Source organism: Ceratotherium simum, chromosome 13 (assembly GCF_057802395.1).
Source record: "Ceratotherium simum simum isolate JZ-2026a chromosome 13, ASM5780239v1, whole genome shotgun sequence".
Lineage (NCBI taxonomy): Eukaryota > Metazoa > Chordata > Mammalia > Perissodactyla > Rhinocerotidae > Ceratotherium > Ceratotherium simum.
The window spans coordinates 59,983,147-60,004,129 of NC_141912.1; the positions used below are offsets into that span (position 1 = coordinate 59,983,147).

Genomic DNA, 20,983 nt, shown 5'->3' on the forward strand with positions numbered 1-20,983 from the left:
GTGATTCTTCCAAAATTCTTTCTTGTTTCAGCATAGGAGCCTTTGCTATAGCTGAGAACAGATAAATATCCCGCTCAATTTACTTACATCCCCATACTTGAGGAAATTAAATCTCTTATTTATGACTTTTAAATACAGCCCTCATTATCTTCCATATTTAATTGCTTACCAGTTCTCAAAACAGATACTCGAAATCAAGCAGATTAATATCTTCTGTTTATAATATATTTCTGATTTTTTAGAACTCTCTTTACTTCATACAATGGAATTTATGGATATAACCAGCTACACACTTAATATTGAAAAAAATCAAGACAGTTCATAAGTCTAATATAAGAAGATAAAGGGGACACTAATTTGTACTTGAATATGTGTATATATACATATTTTTACAAAACAAGCATTTATTTGGGAGCTGATTCCAGAAAGCTGGATCATGCATCAAACCAAACTCTGTTTGCATTAGGAATAGAATATAAATGTGAATGTCCAGGAGTCAGAGATCATAGTCAGTAAGGGTTGGGTTCTGCATTATAGTAAGATATACACCAAGGACAAAGAGAATTAAATGAATAGCACCCTATTTTATAATCAGCAAAGGAAAAAAATGATGATCATTATCACTTATTGAGCATTTTGCATGATCTTTTTATTAAATTTAATTAATTTAATCAAAATATCCAATGAAGAAGGATGCTTCCTTTATTCCTATTTTACAGAGTCAGAGATTAAGGCATGGATAGATTACTTAGCCGCCTACTGTCACACAATCTGTAAGCACTGGAGAAAATTCCCTCCCAGGCACTCTGAAGAAGTCTATGCTCCTTAATACTATGCTATATGTTGCTATATATTGCCTCTCAAGTGTATTCTAGAAATGTATCCCGTTGTAGAAAATTTGGAAAATGTAGAAAAGCAGAAAGGTAAAAATAAAATTACCGACAATTGTTTCAGTCAAAACAGACCCCAGTAGAACTTGTGAAATTTATGAGGTAGGAATTTTCAATCTCTGTTTTAAAATTGAAAGAGCTACAACTCTAATCAATTAGAAAATTTACCAAAGGAACTGCAGCAAAAAGAAAGGAAGAAGGAAGGGAGGGAGGGTGAGCGAGAGAGGAAAGAAAGAAAGAGGAAAGTAGACCAGGAGGTAAGCCAGATTTTTCTCCACCCAAAGCACGTCTTTGTTCTAATAATTCGGGTGGCATAGGGCATTTCTTTCAGGATCATGTTATGAGATCTAAGGACACTTCTGTTATAGTAAATGTAATTGAATGTATTTATGTATAAAAATACCAAGGAATGACTGAACTAGGAGACACATCGAAGTGTTAGCCATTTGCACCAAGACACAGAATTACCTTGGGTGTGGAGGCTCTAAGTGAGGACTGATAAGAGCAGTTTGGTATTGGAAATTCAAGTAGGATGATATGATTTTCCAATACAGATAACAAATTCTAATAAATTTCTGAATAAGACATAATATTCCTTGCTTAACATGAAAGTTTCATTCCTGGAAAATGCAATGATTATTAAAGTGTGGTAAAAATATTTCGTGTCAGTACGTAAAATGAAGTTAAGATCTTGGCTCAGATATTTATAAAAGGCTTTATATCCACATTAATGTATAATGGGCTTTTGGAAATTGTATAAACCACAGAGCACTTTTTGTTGTTGTTCGTAGAGCTATTCTGTGCATTGAAAGATTTAAAATATTCCTCACCCACCACTCCCCTGCTAAATGCCAGCTGTTTCAGCGAATTATACCGAATTTTAGAATGACCCTAGTAATTTCAAAAACGTCTCCAGAAGGCAAGATCTTCCCTTTGAAAACCATTGACCTAAAATAAATTTCTTCAATTTACTAAACTACTCACCACTTTTCACTCAATCTTGTACTAGTAGCTCAAACGTTTCGTCATCATAATCAATAATATGCATGCAAATGCCGATATACATGTGTACATGGATACCCAGTGTTAAGATAAATTGCTATTAAATTGAAAGCTACTCAGTGACAAGCACATCAATTTTGTAAAAAAAAAAAAGTCAACAAAATTACAGCGGTACACATGTTATTTTATAATTTTAAAATATTCTTACAATTTCACAGAACTTTTACTTTGAGAAAATAAATCGGACTAAAAGACTTCACGAATGTATTACTAACTTTATTATTAAATAAATCAATTTGAGTTGTACTAAATTTGAAACAAGTGAATAATATGCTTGAAAGGACAAAGCAGAAACATATTAGGTGGAAGTCTATAAGTTGAAAATATGGTCTCATTTTTATGTATTGTGATTTAATAGTTTTTTTCATCATTTAGATTTCTAATGGAAAAATATTGTCAGAATAGAAGAAATTAAATATATGACTCTACTTTTTACCGTATTCCTAAGGTTATCCCTGTGCCTTATATATAGTGGATGCTCCATTAATATTGTTTGAATAAATAATCGTCAAATATATTTTAAAATTGAACTATGTTCAAGAGAAAGGTCATCTTAAAGGTTCTGAATAAACGGCTTCATGAAATTCCAAGTCTTAGAAGATAATTTGAAAAGCAATGCAAAAAGGGTAGATCTATAAAAAGCTATTTAGATATTACAAAGTAAAATAAAAATCTGGCCCAGGTAGCACAAAATCATACAACATGCATAAAAACATTTTTATTGTTTGAGATATAAAATTAAAACATGAAAAGTCATAGAGCCTGCAGCTATAATATAGTCAAACTTTGACTTTGTATGCATAACACATGTATTGGTTTGCACCCAAAAGAAAAAAAATGTATACAAGAGAGAATTGTGTATACAGCAGCTACGTTTCAACCCACACTATAGCTGAAACTTAATTATACAAAAGCGCTTCCCTTAATGAGGTTTATTATAATTAATTTCTGGCATGCATATGGAATTTACAATGATATCTACTTTAGAATTTCTTACATAAATTAAGTAACAACCTCTAGATCATTTTACTCTAAAGCTTAAGAAGCAAGGTTATCTCCTTTTCTGGGGCACAATAAAGAGGAAAAAAAATTATCAGTGCATGTAAATGCAATAGACAGAAAGATCCAGCCACTACAAAAAATGTGGTTTAGTGGTATCAAGACTAACCAAAAACAAAAATACATACATACATACACACACACAGAAAGCCACTTTTATATGCAGCCCAGTTTCTTTCTTTTTTTTTTTTCCTGAGAGTAAAATGTAACACGAAAAATTTTGCCTGGGAGGCAGAAAAGTTTGCATGGTACATCCAAAATTAAAAATAGACACAGGGGCCGGCCCCATGGCTTGGCGGTTGGGTGCAGGCACTCTGCTATTGGCCGCCTGGGTTCGGAGCCCGGGTGCACACTGATGCACTGCTTGTCCAGCCATGCTGGGGTGGCGTCCTACACACAGCAACTAGAAGGATGTGCAACTATGACATACAACTATCTACTGGGGCTTTGGAGAGAAAAAGGGAAAAAAAAAAAAAGGAGGAGGATTGGCAATAGATGTTAGCTCAGGGCCAGTCTTCCTCAGCAAAAAGAGGAGGATTGGCATGGATGTTAGTTCAGGGCTGATCTTCCTCACACACACAAAAAAAATAGACACAAAACAAGAATTTCAACTTCTTAATAAAAAAATCATTGAGGGGCCTGCCCAGTGGTGTAGCGGTTATGTGCACACACTCCGCTTCGGCGGCCCGGGGTTCCAAGGTGCGGATCCCTGGTGCACACGATGCACTGCTTGTCAAGCCATGCTGTGGCGGTGTCCCATATAAAGTAGAAGAAGATGGGCACGGATGTTAGCCCAGGGCCAGTCTTCCTCAACAAAAGAAGAGGAGGAGTGGCATCGGATGTTAGCTCAGGGCTGATCTTCCTCACACACACAAAAAAGGTATTGATATCATGGCAGAAATTACAATAGTCTTAGAAATTAATAACCATTAGACTTCCTTGTTCAGAAATAATTTAAGAAAATCCTGATCAAAACGTATTAAATTTTGTGGCAAATTCACATAAAGCTGAATTTATATAAGCCTCCTGACTCCACAGAAATAGGTTTTGAAACTATACCTGATTTTTATCATGGACTTTTATATTTTACTCTTTGAAATAGAACTCTTGCTTCTAACTGAAAAATAGTGTTTTGGTTATATTTAGCATTACATGGAAAATATGAAACTCCTAAAATAGCCTGCAAAGGAAACAGGTTTCATTAAAGTTTCTAGAAGGAAAGATGGAAAATTCTTTGCTATAACACAAACTACTTGTATGTTTAGAAAGTGAAAATAATAGTTATTTTAGTAATTTAAAGAGATAAAGCAAAAAATTTGCTTTCTAAATAAAATGGAATAACCATGAGGTGTGTTCTGAGGAGAACATTAATTTACCTACGGATGATACATTTCCTGGGGACAGGTATCAGGTCGCATTTCCACAACATTTTACACAATGTTTTCTAATTAGAAAGTACTGAATAAATGTTTGATAAGTGTATGAATGAAGAGATTTAATTTGGCTGTGATATTTCTGGTAGCAGGTAGTCGCTGGTGATTTGGACATAAATTTGAAGCTACATAAATGGATTGGAGCCACGAACACTTCACAGTCTGGGCCTGGTGCTGTGAAATTATGATCCCATACCTACCAAAAACTATCCTGAAGTTTTGGGTGACAATATGGTTGGTAGGATTTCCGCCCCACCCTGCCCCACCCCCATTAAGGTTTTCCAAATTGCCAGGTTTTCCAAATGTTCAAAATACTTTTGAACATTTTAGGACAAAAACGTGGTAATACTCAAACCTGTGTAAAATACTTCATTCACATTGTGCACTTTAAGCTGTACTCATATAAAGTCTCTTTCAATAGAAAAATGTTTATACATTAATTACCAATTATCTGTTAGCAATATTATTGTTGTTGTTGTTGTTAGTGTCTCTCATTCTAAAGAAATCCTTAAATTTAATATTATTACTGTACTATCATTATTTTGCTTTATAAGTTGTACCCTGTGAAATTAGTTTTAAAATTTCTCCATCCCAAAACCAGTGAGATATTTTTCTACATCTCTTTCAGTTACATCATCATTTTGCCTTAATTTTAGGTTTCTGAACACATTCAGTCTGTTTCTGTATAAGTGTAAGGTGCAATCCAGTTTCATCTATGGTCTCATAGTGAGCCATTTCCCCCCCATCATCTACTAAAGAACCTTGTATATTCCCATCAAATCATGGCCAAATTTCTCATATTTCAAGATCCCGAATGTCCATGAGTTGTGCTCAGAGCTCTCTGCTGGCCTGCTCTTTGTTTTTTTAATGGCTCCATATGGGCTTTGTAGTCCATCATACCAGATGATACATGAAGTCCCACACCTTTACTCTTCCTTTTCAAAGATGACTTAGGTATTTATGAAATATTCTTTTTATAGCTTTTAGAATATATTGATTAGTTTCTAACATAACATGCAGTATTTTTGGTCTTCAATTCTGTCAGCTTCTGTTTCATGTATTTTGGGTCTCTGTTGTGAGGTGCACATATGTTTATAATTGCTACATCTTCTGATGGATTGATTCTTTTATCATTATAAAATGTTGTTGGTTTTCTCTAGTAACCATTTTTTTAAAGCCTGTTTTGTCTGATGTTAACATAGACAATCCAGCTTTCTATGGTTGCTGTTTGAATGATTTATCTTTTCCCAACCTTTTGCTTTCAACCTATTTGTACATTTAAGTGTAGACTGTGTCTCCTGTAGATGGTATATACTTGTCTATATCCAGAAATCAGCTAGCCTGAAAATCTCTGCCTTTTGATTGGATTTTTAATCCATTTGATCTTAATGTTATTGTTGATTTGGTGGGATTTACATCTGCCATTTTCCTTTTTGTTTTCCATCTGTCTCATGTGTTCTTTCTATCTCTATTCTTCTGACACTACTTCCTTCTGTGTTAAGTAAATATTTTGTAGGGCAAATTTTTAATACCTGCAATGCTGTTTTTACTATGTTCTTTGAGTTGATTTCCTAATAGTCACTCTGGGGCTTACCATACACATCTTAACATGCCAGAATCTACCACAGATTTAATCTACCAAAGATACTAAATTAATTCTAGTGTGATATAGAAAAATTATTCCTATGCGTTTATTTTCTCTTTTGCTCTTTTTTGTGCTAATATTGTTATATACAATATAATATGTATTCTGTAATTATAATAACTATATATGTATATGTTTGACATATACACCCCAATCATTTTAAACAAAAAATGATTATTAAGTAATATTAAATAGTTCAATGATGAGTTATCAGTACAATTATAACTTTTTGATAAATAAGTGACATTCTTTGTTCAAATGATGCATAAATACCTGGATCTATTAATTTCATCTTTATTAATAGCTTCTTGTTGACACCCACTTTCTTGATAATCAGTTGCATTTTCCAGATATATTTTGCCAGGCCATCTGGGAATACCTAGACACCAATATCTCTTACTGTCTTCTTCAGTCAAACAACTGCATCCATTTGCACACATCTATAAAGAATAAGAAATAAGAATTTTGTAAATGTCCATCACATACTGCATATTACAAACATTTCAAATTTTGAATATCATGTTTACCTTATGTATTGAATTCATGTATTCCTTTAGCAAGGGTAAAATAAATTCAGTTTTGATTTATATCAAAATCATTTTCAACAATCATATTCACTTCATGTTCAAGTTATGACAGGAATATATAAACCTTAAAAAGCTAAATAGATCAACATCCATTATACAATTGTTTAAAATTTTTATTTTATTTTAAGCAAATTTTTATAGATATTGCTTAAATGTTAACGGATATGATAGAAATAGCATTGTATTGAGAACCAGATCCATGGAAAACCTGTTTCCTGATTCACTAAATAGTTTTTTCTCCTTAAGTGACTAATTTGGATTCACCTTTGAATTGATTGTAACATTTTACTGCATCCCTTATTAAAAATGAATTAAATAAAATCTTTAACACATATTTTATATTTGTATGGAAGTCATAATTTTATCTTTTTAAAAAAATTATCATTTTAGCCATTTTGAGGGTCTTCCACAGATATATATGCCCAATGAAGTTACCTGAAGGAATTAAGTAAACTTTGTTGCCAGAGAAGTGCACGTCTTATTGAAAGCTTAAATCCAGGCATATCGTTTCCTGGATCTCAGAAGTGAATTCAAAACAGCAATAGAACTTTGATAACTCGCTTTTTTTCATTTTCCTCTCAATACTTTCATGTTTCCTTTTTGGTCTTGCTTTGTTTATAGCCAATATGTTATTTCCCATCAGTGGCAACAATGATTAAGGATTTGGCTCCACGATCTGATCCTTCAGTGATAGATTAATGATCTATAGAAATCTAATCTCTGTTGGGTAAGAGTCAACTGAAAATCTGTTTTCCTATTTATCTAATTGGAGCTCAAGTGAATTAAGAATTTCAAGTCTACTGGGAAGGAGAACAGCTTTTTGACACAGGCAGATGAGTTTTTTCAAATGCTGTTTACCCTTAACCCATGGCTAAAATATTATAAATATAAAACAAAATTTAAAATAAATTATAAAAATATTAAAATATTATAACTGAATCTATAAATTTTATCTATCTGTGTCTGTATGTCTATGTGTTTGTACTTCAGAAAAATCTTTATCCCTCACTGTTTAAGCGTATAATCATTTCCTTCATCGAGAGAGTATTCATTGTATAGTTTCTTAAATTAAAGGGGCACTGTTACAATAGGCTTACAAAGTTAAATAACACTTAAGCCACAAATATTAGCACATCTTGACACTGTCTTATTATTCCCTCTCTCTGTATATACTTGTATGTACATATAAGTATATATACCAGTTGGTCAGGCCTGGTGGTCTAGTGATTAAGATTCAGCACTCTCACCACCACGACCCCAGGTCTATTTACTGGTCAGGGAACCACATCACCCACCCGTCTGTTGGTTGTCATACTGTGGGGACTGCGAGTTGCTGTGATGCTGGCCGTAAAGTATCTAAACATCTTCCCATAACTTCTCCCTCTGAGACACTAGTAAGACTATATTAAGGTGTTGTTTTCCCCTTATTGTGGGAAATCTAAAAGAATTAGTTTTTTCTTGATCAATAGAACTGTTTGGTGGCCTTTTGGAAGGTCAGCAGTGAACAAACACAACATTCTGCAAAGATCCAATTAAAATGCCCTCACTCCCAAAGTTCAGGACCCTAGACTGCAAACAGTCCATTACTCTGAGACAAATTCCCCAATGCTAAATTTATTTATCTCTTAAGAATAAGGAAACATTTTAGCAATCCTTTGATTATGTGATCCAATTTAATCTAGAGAGAGAATAAATCTCTCTCTGTCAACATAACTTCCTCTGACTAATCTCTAAGAGGATGTTTACTGCGAGATGACAAGCATACGCCCCATAGCTTTACCATCCAGATGACCTAAATCAACAATGAGTTCTGATATTCACATCAGACTGCATTCCTTAGATAAAATTTTCCTTGAATCACCTTTTCAAAATCTGGCTAACACTTTTGTCAGGCCCTCAGTTGGGATCGACTGATGTTGGCAGGTACTGGAGGTATCACATTGCACAAGTGCCTACATACGTTTTCATAGGGTCTTCCCAGTCTCATAGGCTTTGACACTACACACTCCTCCCTTCATGTTGTGAGCCATGTATATATCTCTCTAATTGTTATAATTTCTCAAAGGACGATCTGAAATTACAGTGACTGCTCTGGGGAAATTTTGACATGAGCAAGATTGTTCATCTGACAAATGCATTAGAACAAAAAGATAAAAACTGTCATGAGGAGAGTCTCTGTCCTGTATGCCTAATAGAGAAATTACTCTGTTTAATGCACAAGAACCCCTCTTTCATTTTTATACTTATGGGATTAATAAGCCCTAGATTTTTAATTACATGGTTCTATGACGTTGTCAGGGATATGCATTATTGTTTAAACTGTCCGTAATAACTTATTTTCATATGTATGTTTGTGTGAAAACGAGTTTTTCTGCATTTAAGGCTCTACTACTCTTTGCAGAGAAGAGATAATTAAGCTTTAACAATCATGATTTTATATCTTCCTGAAGCTACCTCCCTTTCACTTTTTCATTTTTGCTATTTCTTCCTTTCTTTTTCGCCTGGGAAATTTTTAAAATTAATTGATTGTAAATAATTTTTCTATCGATATATGTACATTCTGGGACTACTGTTCGGATATATAGTCAAAAATACAAGGAAAAGGAAAATGATTAACTGTGCTTTATTTATATGTTTTTCCTTTGCCTCAAATTCAACAAAGCAGAAAATGTGTACCTATGTTTGTGGGTAACATAATTAGTCTTTTAGATGAAAATAAAATTAGGCCTTTAGAGTTTTGGCATAAACTTGAAAGTCTTGATGTTTTTAAAATATATAAACACAGAGATTTTTTGCATTAAGAAAAGTTTATGTGATTTCCCAATAAATAAATGACACTTTAGGCAAATTAGAACACTTTAACTTTCAATGAACTATTCTATCATTGTTTCCTCAGCTTGTTTATGATTATAAAAATATGAAATTGAAATAATTGAAATTTTCATAATGGATATAATTTAAAAGGGTTTAACCTTGTGAATCTTAATTGATTCCACTACATCGATGTACTAGAATGTTTCATTGATGATACTACAAATCACAAGGACTTAGCATGATGGTGTAAATTGAAATTTCCAAATCTTTGGTCAACATCAAGACCTTATACTGATATTAAATTGAATTAATAAATCATCTTTGGATATCTGAGCAATTTTTATATATGAAAAATATATAAATATTGGGCTCTAAATATAGTTTCAAATTACCCCTGTTCCTTACAGAATGGAAATTAGGAGGTGCAAATGTCAACTAATGTATATTTATGTTTATTTTGCCTAAAATAAAGGTTGTCAATGTGATATAAAATGTGTGATCATGAAAAAATAAAATAGCTAAAAAGTTATTAGATTGCCATCTTTGTGTTTTCTCTTGCATCTAAAAAACAAATGTTAGTTCCTTTAAAGTTGGTAATTATTTTAAAATACAGAGAAATAGAAATATTTATAAAAGATAATAAATGTGATTTGCTTGTTTGTTTCCTAAGAGAAGGTATACAGTTACTTAATTAGTAAATTTAATGTAATATATAATGTTCTTTAATATGCTAATAAAGTTAAATACATCTTAAAGATAAAAACTTTAATTTGATCATCAATGTGTAATCATGTATCTGTGACTGGCTAAATACATATATGTAAAAGTATATTAAGCATAGTACCTATGTTTATGAATTTTAAAAACAAACATAGAAAAAGATATGTTTGAGGACATACTTGAGATTAATAGGTCTGAGGAATTTGGAGTCTGTTTGTCTGTGTTTGTAACGCCTCTCTAGATGGTTGCAACTGAAGCACATGGTCACTCGTATTATTTTTTATAAAGCTGGCTCACAGTTAACTGATGTATCCATAATGAAAAGAGCTTATGAATCTTTATTGAAAATTTTATATGAGTGATATAACAAACATAAAATTCGAATATGGTTTTTGTTTCTATAAAATGACCAAATTAGGTTGTGTCCAGACAAGAGAGGTTACATATATTCTGTTAACTCTCTAAATTTGTTGAAAAACTCCTGAATCATTTTAACAAAAAGTTCCTTATTTGTTTAAAATTAAGATCCTAAAATTTTTGTTTCTTATTGTTATTTGTTTGAAAATATTACCCTAATTTGTACAAGATGGAGGTGAGATGGGAAAAAGAGGGCAACTCTTTGTATTCTTGCTTTGAGTCCCAGAACTGTTAGTGGTGAGACTGCTCAGAGATTAGAAATATCCCAGAGATTTAAGCAGATTCCCAAAGACAACGATCTTTATGATCTATAAACAAAAATGTGGTACAATCACAATGGTGTTTGAGAGGCTTTAATCCGTTAGCAAATTAAACATGAATAGAACACAAAAAGACTAGCGATAAAATCATTGTCAAAACTCTTTATTGCCTCTCTGTATTATAAACACAACTAAAAGATTTCCAAGTAGATTGCTGCGAATTTGTTTATGAAGTTATATTTAAGCTATGCACATCTTGAACACTGAATTTGCAACCTCAACATCTCTAGCTTTTTTCAAATCAGATGATTAAGAGTTAAAGAGAAAAATGAAAAACTACTACATAAATTTACCTTACCTCCATTGTTCCTTCGCATAGGAACCAACATACATAATCAAGGTCTTCAGATTTGTTCCTGCAGACTGCATCTTCTGTGCAGTTTGCAGCGAGAAAGATGCAGGCATCAATAGCCACTTCACATTTTTCACATTTAGATCCTTTCAAACAAAGAGATGAAAAATTAAATAACTTTTCACAAACTTGAGTTCACTTTGAATTGTTAAAGACAGTTAAATTATTTGATAAGATCAATTTGACAACACCCACCACAAAATACGTTTCTATATCTATAAAATATTAAATTTAAAAGAAACTTAGAATAAGGTTCAACCCTCTCATTTTAAAAATGAAGTGAGAAATAGAGCTTCAGAACGAGACACACGTTCCAAGACAATGCATTTTTTAAAAAAATAATCAAATGCCAAATAAATTTCCAATTAATGACTGTAAAAATGATGTAATAACTATAAACATAATACATTTTATACAGAAAATCACCTTTATTCTTTTTATATTGTAGTTGCATAGGAAATCATTGCAAAAGAAATTTAGGAAAAAATCGTTAATATATTTACAATAGAAAAATGATCTTAGTCTCCTGACAATAAGGAAGGAAGGGAATGTGTGAGTGTATGTGTGTAGGTATAGATACATACAAATGTATACATATACATATATAATTTAGCTACTACACACTTTAACATTAGACATCATAACTGTGATACAATAAAAAATGAGATTGCAAAAAAGCAAAAGAATGTGATCTATATTCAGAGGAAACTTAGTAAAAACAGACACACAGATGTCCCAAACTTAAAATTACCATATAAGACTATAACATATCTAGGATAAATGTGTTGAAGCATCTATAGGAAAAGATGACTATAATTGGTAAACAGATAGGGAAACAGGGAATGAGAGATCGGAAAACTGTAAAAAAAAAGAATAAAAATGGAAATCCCAAAATTGTGGGGAGAAAGGAGCTAATTAAGCTGAGTTGAGAACCTGTCATCTTTCATCAATGGATGTAATATTCCCAGATAATGAAAGAACCTAGGAGACCTGATACAATCTCCTCATAAGCATAACTAAACTTCCTAGCAAAGAGAACAAGAATATTTGTTAGGGAGATAGTATGTATCCACAGAATCCTCTAGCTAATATCCCTGTTTTAGGATTGCTTCTGGTTAACAAACCTAAAATCTATGGTTCGTGAGACATGACTTCCTGTAAACTATCATGTAAGCTGCGTAACTTGTAACTGAATGGTAAAGTAGAGATGATTCACAAGCTGAAATCTTCCTGTGGTGTGCAGACCTCATTTAGAAATCTCACGATCACTCTGGAAAAAAGAAAGAAGTCAGCAAGCCATGCAGAATGTTCCAAACCTTTTCAAGTTTACCAGTTGAAACTTCAACTTTACCAGTAACTTGACTGTTCATAATCTTAAGATTATAGAAAATTATTTCTACATTAGTAATAAAATAATCAATGAATGGGATTATCAGCAGATCAGACACAAAAGAAAAAAAGATCAGTAAATTTAATGATGTCAATAAAAATCATATCTTCAATGTGCTGAGAGAAAATAATTCAAATATAGTTATACCAGCCTTATAATAAATTGATATGTGTTCCTCTCTATTTTCTAGAGGAGTTTATGTAGTATTAGATTTAACTTTATATTGAATATTTGGGAGAACTTGGATAGAAGACCATATATTTCCAAAGTTTTTGTTTGTGGAAAAATTTTTATAAACTATTTTATTCCATTACTTTAGAGCTAATAGGATTATTCAGATTTTATATTTATTATTGAATCAGTTTGCCAACTACTATTTTTTCTAGGAATTTATCTATTTCACCTCAGTTATCCAATTACAAGCATAGAGTTTTCCATTATGATGTATCTGATTAAACATTTGGATTTAACTGAGATATTATTGCCTCTTCCTCTTAAAGCCTCAAAAAGGAGGTAATAAAAAGATAAAACAGCTTAGTCCACAAAGAGAATGCGAGGAGGTACAATGTGAGTAAATATTTTCCACAAATTTTGAGAAGCTGGAAAGATGATGGAGGCGTAGTGACTAAATTAGCAGAATGACAATAGTCAAAACACAAAAGTCTAATTAGAGGACACATCTATGAAAAACAACCTCATCTACCTAGCAGAAATCTTGAGATGCTCAGGACTTAAAGGTACCTGAGAGGTGGTCCTAAGATGGGTTCTGGAAACAGGGAAATTAGTTGACATAGCTTCTCTCCCAAATCACAAATCCAGATAGTTATTCTGTCCCCTCGCTTACCTCCCCCAGGCCCACAGACAAATAATTTTCAAAGCTTATTCTCAGGAGAAAGAGAATCTTAGAGGATCCTGCCTCAAGGATACCAAGCTTATTGGGGTTCCCCCAGTGAACGGGCCAGCTGTCAAGTTGCAACTCTCTAATAGAACCGCTGGTCATCAAAGCCCATCTTCACATGGCAAGCTTCCAATAAGTCTTAGGTCCTCACCATTGAATATGATCACCCAACATTCAGCAGAAAGATTCCAAATGAAAAAGAACAAGCTGTCATTAAAAGTACTTACAGAAAACTGAGACACCAAATAGAACAGACGAAAATTAAAACAAATCATAACTATAATATTAGTGTTACAAGAAAAGTTATTTTACCTACATAAAAGAACAGAATGTCATGAAAATGTACAATTTTGACAATAGAACAAAATGAAAAGAAACGGAAAATAGATAAGAAATTTTGAGAAAACGAGAGGATCAATTTAGGAGATGCAATATCAAACTTTTGGACTTAAAAATCCAAAAAGAAAACAGAAAAAGAAAACAGAAAGGAGGAATTATTAGTGAAATAATACAGAAACTGCCTAAAAATTGAACGACATGCTTCCAAATAAAAGGGTTTATCAAGTGACCCACTTATGAACAAGAATACAATCATAGGATTGTAAATTGATGCAGCCACTATAGAAACAGTATGCAAGTTCCTCCGAAAATTAAAAATATAACTACCATATGATCTAGCAATTCCATTCCTGGGTATTTATCTGAAGGAAACAAAAATACTAACTTGAAAAGATATCTGCACGCTCATGTTCATTGTAGCATTATTTACAATAGCCAAGACATGGAAACAACCTAAGTGTCCATCAATAGATTAATGGATAAAGAAGATGTGGTATATGTATACTTTAGAATATTATTCAGCCATAAAAAAAGAATGAAATCTGGCCATTTGCAACAATGTGGATGGACCTCGAGGGCATTATGCTAAGTAAAATAAGTTAGACAGAGAAAGACAAGTACACCACAATCTCACTTCTATGTTGAATCTAAGAGAAAAGAATAAAACAAACACATAGACACAGGGAATAGATTGGTGGTTGCCAGAAGCAGGGGTGGAGAATGTGGGAAATAGGTGATGATGGTCAAAGGGTGCAAACTTCCAGTTATAAATAAGTCTTGGGGATGTAATGTACAGCACTTTGACTACGGTTAATAATACTGTATTGTTTATTTGAAAGGAAAATCTTTCTCGCTAAGCGAGGAAATCTTGAAAGTTCTTATCACCAGAGAAGAAAATTTGTAACAATGTGTGGCCATGGATGTTAATTAGACTTACTGTGATCATTTTGCAATATATTCAAATATAGAACCATATGTTGTAAACCTGAAACTAATATAATGTTATATGTCAATTATATCTCAATTAAAAAAAAAGAATATAATTTCCAAAAGTCCCAACATAGTGAAATTCAGAACACTTGAGGCAAATAACATAGAAAAAGGCTTCCAGACAGATAATCACAAGTTGACTATAAAGAATCAAAACATAGCCTAATATATACACGATTCTCCATTATTGCATGCCTTCCTTTCTTTTCCTTTTATGATATAAATCATTGATTTGTCATATCAGTACTAGGAACATTCCAAATCATTTCTGAATCTGTGTCCACTCCTTTGCCCTAATAACCGGTGATGTCATGGAGTCTTGCACCTACATTACTTAGCATGTGGATGGGAGCATGACTGATGGGACAGCTGGGTCAAACAGTATATACATTTATAATGTTGACGGATATTGCAAAATTGCCCTGCTCACATAGTATAGTGCTCACATACACTTTACATTTCACCAGCAATGGACAAAATCACAAAGTTGTCAAACTCGCAAATTTTTGCCAGACTTATAGGAGAAAAATTATATATTTACAGTGTTTTTAAAATTTGCTTTGCTCTCATTATGAGTAAAGCTGAGCATTTTCTCACATGTTTAGGAATGCTTTCTATGCCTTGTGTACAGTTTTCTTTCGCCATTTGACTGCTTCTTTCACAAGCAGACGTTTTTGCTTTTCACGTGGTCAACTTACCAGTCTTTTTTCTTTTGTGGCATCTAAATTTTGATTGGCAACTACAAAGGCCTTCCCCATCAAAATTTATAATGTAATTCTCCAAAATTTTTCTGAAATTTTTATCATTTCAATGTTTATATTTAAAACTTTTATCAATACAAATTTAACACAGAGTATGTTGTAAGATATAAATCAGACATTTTTTCCAGATGACTATCCAGTTGTTTGATATCAATTATTAAATAGTTCCTATTTAACCCAATGATTGAAATAGCTATTCTATCATATGGCAAATTTTCTGCATGACTTGGATTTATTTTTGGACTTTGTATTTTACATATTTTTTGACTGTCAATGCAGTAGTATCATGCTTTTCATTATTGAAGCTATATAATATGCTTTAATATCTGGCAGAACTAAATCTCTACCCCACCTATCCACACAAAGCACTTTTCCGGATTATACTTGGCTTTGTTTATTTCGTTTTCCATATGGACTTTAAGAAATAAAAAAAATATAAAAGCACTATTGTTATTTTATTGAAATCCTAATAAATACATAAAATGATACAGAGATTTAGAATCTTTAATACATTAGTTCTCCTCTCCAACAGCTTGGTTTATCTTTAGAATTTTTTTTTCAGCTTTTGTGTGTTCATAACTATACTATGGTGATATTTAAAGTTTTCTCAATTTAGAACTTACATGTTTTTGTTAATTTTAGTCCTAGGCATTTTAGTATTTTAACGGCTGTTTACATGAAATATTTTTTCCATTGTATCATTTAATTAGCTCTTATCTGTATATGAAAACCATTTATTTCTATTTAGTATATTAATTAATTAACAGAATCCTGTTACTGTAAAAATGTTTTGAAAACATTATTATATGTAATATAAGTGAAAAGCACTAAACTACATTTGGTTTTTAAAGCTCAGATTTGTTTGTTAAATCTTGAGGTAAGGCCCTAAAATCCTAATGCACATAGAAAAGAGGCCTTGAGAGTGGAGCAGCACGGTCAGAAAACCACTTTTGATAAAGATTGCTTCAGAGATACAGGATTTCCTCCTCTAACAATAATCATTATAAAATTACAAAAGTAATTTATAGTGAATAGGTTAAAAGTAATATCTTACAATATCTTCTACCGTAAGTAAGGTCCACTAATTCATAAAAGAAAAAGAGAGAATTGAAAGTAAATATTGATTTGCAATATCAATTTACAAATACAGTAATCACTATTCACTTAGAAAAAAAAAGTTCACTGGCACATATTGAATGTTTTTAAATATATATGTTTAACTCAGTTATCTAAACTGTAATGATCACAAGCTTTAAAAAAGAAAAGTATTCAAAGAGAACTTCTCTCTTTTTTGCTATGATTTCCCTTTTTCTTAACCATGATTCGTATTATCTTACTTCACTTCACAACTCATTATCCACTCTGTCAGTATCTCCTTTTCTCAAACCTAATAACACATATAATGAACATAGATGATGACATTGAAAAGAAACAGTGCATGTCAGCTCTTTCATAAGTTGTGCACTGTAGACCAATTGTCCTTGAAGGGGCTTCTTCTAATTAATTACCATCCCTTCTTTGTAGAGCAATCACATTGGCAAGAATTGATTGGGCGTGTAAGACACTTCATTTAGTTGGTAGAAAAATCTCCTAATTAAAATAATTTTACTGCTGGTAAAATTAATGCACCCCATGCAAATTTACCAGCTTGATTTTAATGTTCTTCTTCAATTATATTTTATGAGAAAAAAAAGGAAATAAGATCTTAACAGCAATAACCAGAAAAAATAAGAATTATGTAAGATGTGTAATTCTATTTACATACTTTTTTTCATTTACCCTAAATTCTGTTTTGTATTGGAAACTTTACTGACAGAAGTTGCATTGTTGAATCTTTGTACTGACATTAAAAAGGAATTTGGGTCACTCCGCTTAAAAATTTATTGGCAATTAAGCTTTATCACAGTGGTTTCTTTTGCTTGGACAGCCCAAGTCATTTAGATTCTCAGATGTGGAGGTCACGTAATTCTTATTTTTTAATAATAAGCTATATTCATTAAGTTCTGAACATAGATTGATGAAGGGATAAAGACTAAATACACTTATATTGCTTTGATGATAATTGCTCAAAGCTGCTTTATCCATGAGCAATTTTGACTTCATATTACCCCCGTGTCCAAGAAAATGTATGTGTTATACTACTTTCATTCATAAAATTAACTATGTTTGCTCAGAAATGATTTATCCATGAGCAATTCAATTTCCTATTACTTCCTCTGTTTTTCCTAAAAGATGCATTTGCTGTTTTGTTGTGAATATGTTCCCTTTAGTCATTTACTCATTTAGTCCTTTTAGTAATTAAAGTTCTCAAAGAATTTTAATATTTAAAATTAAATGTATGCATGCATTATTCCCACTTTGAGATAAAAGGAAATCAAATATAAAAATGATGCAGGCACCAAAGTCCATGAACTGATCTGGCTGGTAACAGCAGATGACGTTTCTCAATCTGCTCATTAAGAGCATTTGAGGAGCCTTTAAAGATCTCCTGCGTCCACCTCCGGACAATTCCCGTCTGACTGTTCTGTAGCGGAAGTGCTGCAGCGGTGCGTCTTCCCAGCTCCTCACACGATTATAGTACGTGGCCAAGGTTTAAACCGCCGGGCTAACACAATCCCTAAATAGTCCTGAGACCAGATATTTCATGGAACTTCTCTAACCTCAGTTGTTGTTGTTCTTGTTTGTTTGTTTTGTTCGATTGTGTCATTTGTAAAATAGTAAGTATTCATAACACAGTCTCTGAAGCTCCTTTTAGCACTAACATAATATTATCAACAAGTCACTGCTCTCTTCTCCCACTTTTGGTCTTGAATGTGATTTGCTTAATGAACCGATAACTATTTCTGTCGTTAGGGGTTGTTAACTCTCCAGAATACCAACTTATGAGCATGATAAAATAAATTATCATGTCTTCTGTTTAAAAGGCTAATTTTTAGTTTACTTCAACACTGTTTTAATGTAAGAGTAGTCTTATAAGTGCAACTCCTGTCAGTTGAATAAAACAAGCCATGAGTTGAGAACAGACGTATCATATCTACTAATTTGCTGATTGTTGATAAACTATCACGCCAAAATATCATCGACAGAGAAAATATTCTTTAAAATAATTAATTGAAGTACCATACAGTTTTAAGAATGTGTATCTATCTTCATGAGCTAAGTCAAACAGTATTCAAAATGTAATCAAACAACAGAAAATTATGCTCATCAAAATGGACTTTGAAATAGGAACTGCCTTTTTTCAAACAATTAAAATATATTTACTAAAATACTACGTGTTGGAATTATTTCACATGTTAAAGCCAGAAAACCAGGATTCCTGCAACATCTCTGTCACTTGCTCTCTGTATACAATTCATAAACAAGAACTTCCAATTGCTTCAAGCTTCCATCACCTCCCAAGATGATGCCAACTAACTCTCTAGGGTTCTTCTCTTCAATCTATTTCTCCACTTGATCTTTTCTTTTCTTAATGTGTCAAACTCTACAGTGATGTCCTATTTCTTTTAGAATAAAACGCTAAATAGTTAGCCCAGCATTTTAGTTCTGGCATTGCCTTCTCCCCGACGTCCTGTTTTCACTCTTGGTCTCAGCGTTCCAGCAGGCCTTCAAAGGATTCATCTCTTCTAACTTAGTGTTTTTGTTTTTTTAACCTGCTTTATTGGGGTATGATGGAAACAGAAAAAGTTGTAGATATTTAATGTATACAACTTGAAGTGTTTGGAGTATATACAGTCAGGCACCGCATAACAAGGTTTCAGTCAATGACGGGCCGCATATACAGCGGTGGTCCCATAAGATTAGTGCCATATAGCCCAGGTATGTAGTAGGCTACACCATCTAGGTCTGTGTAAGTGCACTCTGTGATGTTTGCACAACGATGAAATCACCTGACAACGCATTTCTCAGAACGTGTCCCCGTCCATCAAGCAACACGTGACTGTACAAACCCGTGAAACCGTAATCACGATCAATGTCATAAAACTATCCATCACCTTCAAAAATTTACTCCCACTCCACCTTTGTTTTTTTGTTTGTTTTTGTTTTTTCCTTTTGTGGTAAGAGCATTTAACATAGATCTACCCTCTTAGCAAATTTTTAAATATGCACTATAGTATTGTTAATCATAGGCCCTATGTTGTACAGTTGATTTCCAAAATTTATTTATCTTGCATAACTGAAACTTTGTACTCTTTGAAACAAAGTGTTTTTAAAGATATAATTCCCTGAATCTAGAATGCTTTCTTCTCCAACTTCTCTACCATGACCTCATTCTCCATATCTCTGTTCAGGGTCATTTTTTCATGGAAACCATATCCGACCTCCCAACTTACTCTCCCAGTGCCCATGTTTTCTTTTTGTTTTTTCTAAAACAGATTCTTTGGTTATAAGCTTTCATGAGAGGTTGGAGCATTTTATTTCAATTTACATCATTGTGAGTATTTGTCCAATAACTCCTCTCCAAAAAATAGTCAGATCTATGAGAGTAGGGAATAGCTGTGGTTTTCTTCACAAATGAATATCTTGCACCAAGCAGAATTCCTAGATGTAGTAGGTGTTAAACATATGTCTGTTCAAGGAACAAATCAGAGAACAAGTGTATTACATTCATTTTTACTTTATTTTGTGTTTTGAAATAAAAAATATTTTATGTGGTTGGAAAATGAATACTTACCTAATAAATTTTGAAGCAATTCAGGCAAATTAAAAGAAAAAATAACTGAATTACCTGTAAATCCCAATTGCCACACATATTTAAATTGAGGAGGATGAGGAACTTTAGCTCGGCCAATATCATGGCTGGTGGCTCCACAGCAGCAGGAATACAGATGAATTAAGCAAACATTCTTTACAAACCCACACGAACTTCTTGTCCACCCTGGAGTGCATACATACTAGAAAAAGGAAGTAACGAAAAATAATCGATGCCTTATGGAAATATGTTTCCGTATATATATTTTTGTTTATAAAATACAGAGCTGATTTCTAAAACTACTAAATCAAAGTTTATAGGATGCACCTTTTATACCACTCTTTGCTTATTCCTTCTATTCTTGTGTCTTCTCTTTTTACCATTTTTCATCATATTCATGTTCAAAATGCTTATGTGTTATTCTTTTGGCTTTGACTCACTCCTCAATCTACAAGAGTCCCTTATCTTTTGTTTGCTGGGCTATAACATTTTTTTTCACAAATTAAAAATTACTATGGTATAAATTAAGAGACACACAAGTTAAAATATGTGTGTCACAATAGGATTAACACAGCGAAATGCCAAGTTACTGTTCAAATTTGTTTTTTGTTTT

General features: G+C 32.6%; 1 protein-coding gene across 1 annotated transcript in view; it reads right to left on the reverse strand.

The window, feature by feature from the left end:
- Positions 1 to 6,343: 6,343 nt before the first annotated feature.
- The window catches only part of LOC147915741 (protein eyes shut homolog), a 150,850-nt gene continuing 136,210 nt past the window's right edge, over positions 6,344 to 20,983 (reverse strand). The window contains exons 6-8 of the mRNA XM_087438773.1: positions 20,407 to 20,572; positions 11,246 to 11,385; positions 6,344 to 6,529 (exon numbers count right to left, since the gene is read on the reverse strand). Of these exons, the coding sequence (XP_087294899.1) occupies positions 6,344 to 6,529; positions 11,246 to 11,385; positions 20,407 to 20,572 (492 nt within the window). The remainder of the gene's footprint in view (positions 6,530 to 11,245; positions 11,386 to 20,406; positions 20,573 to 20,983) is intronic.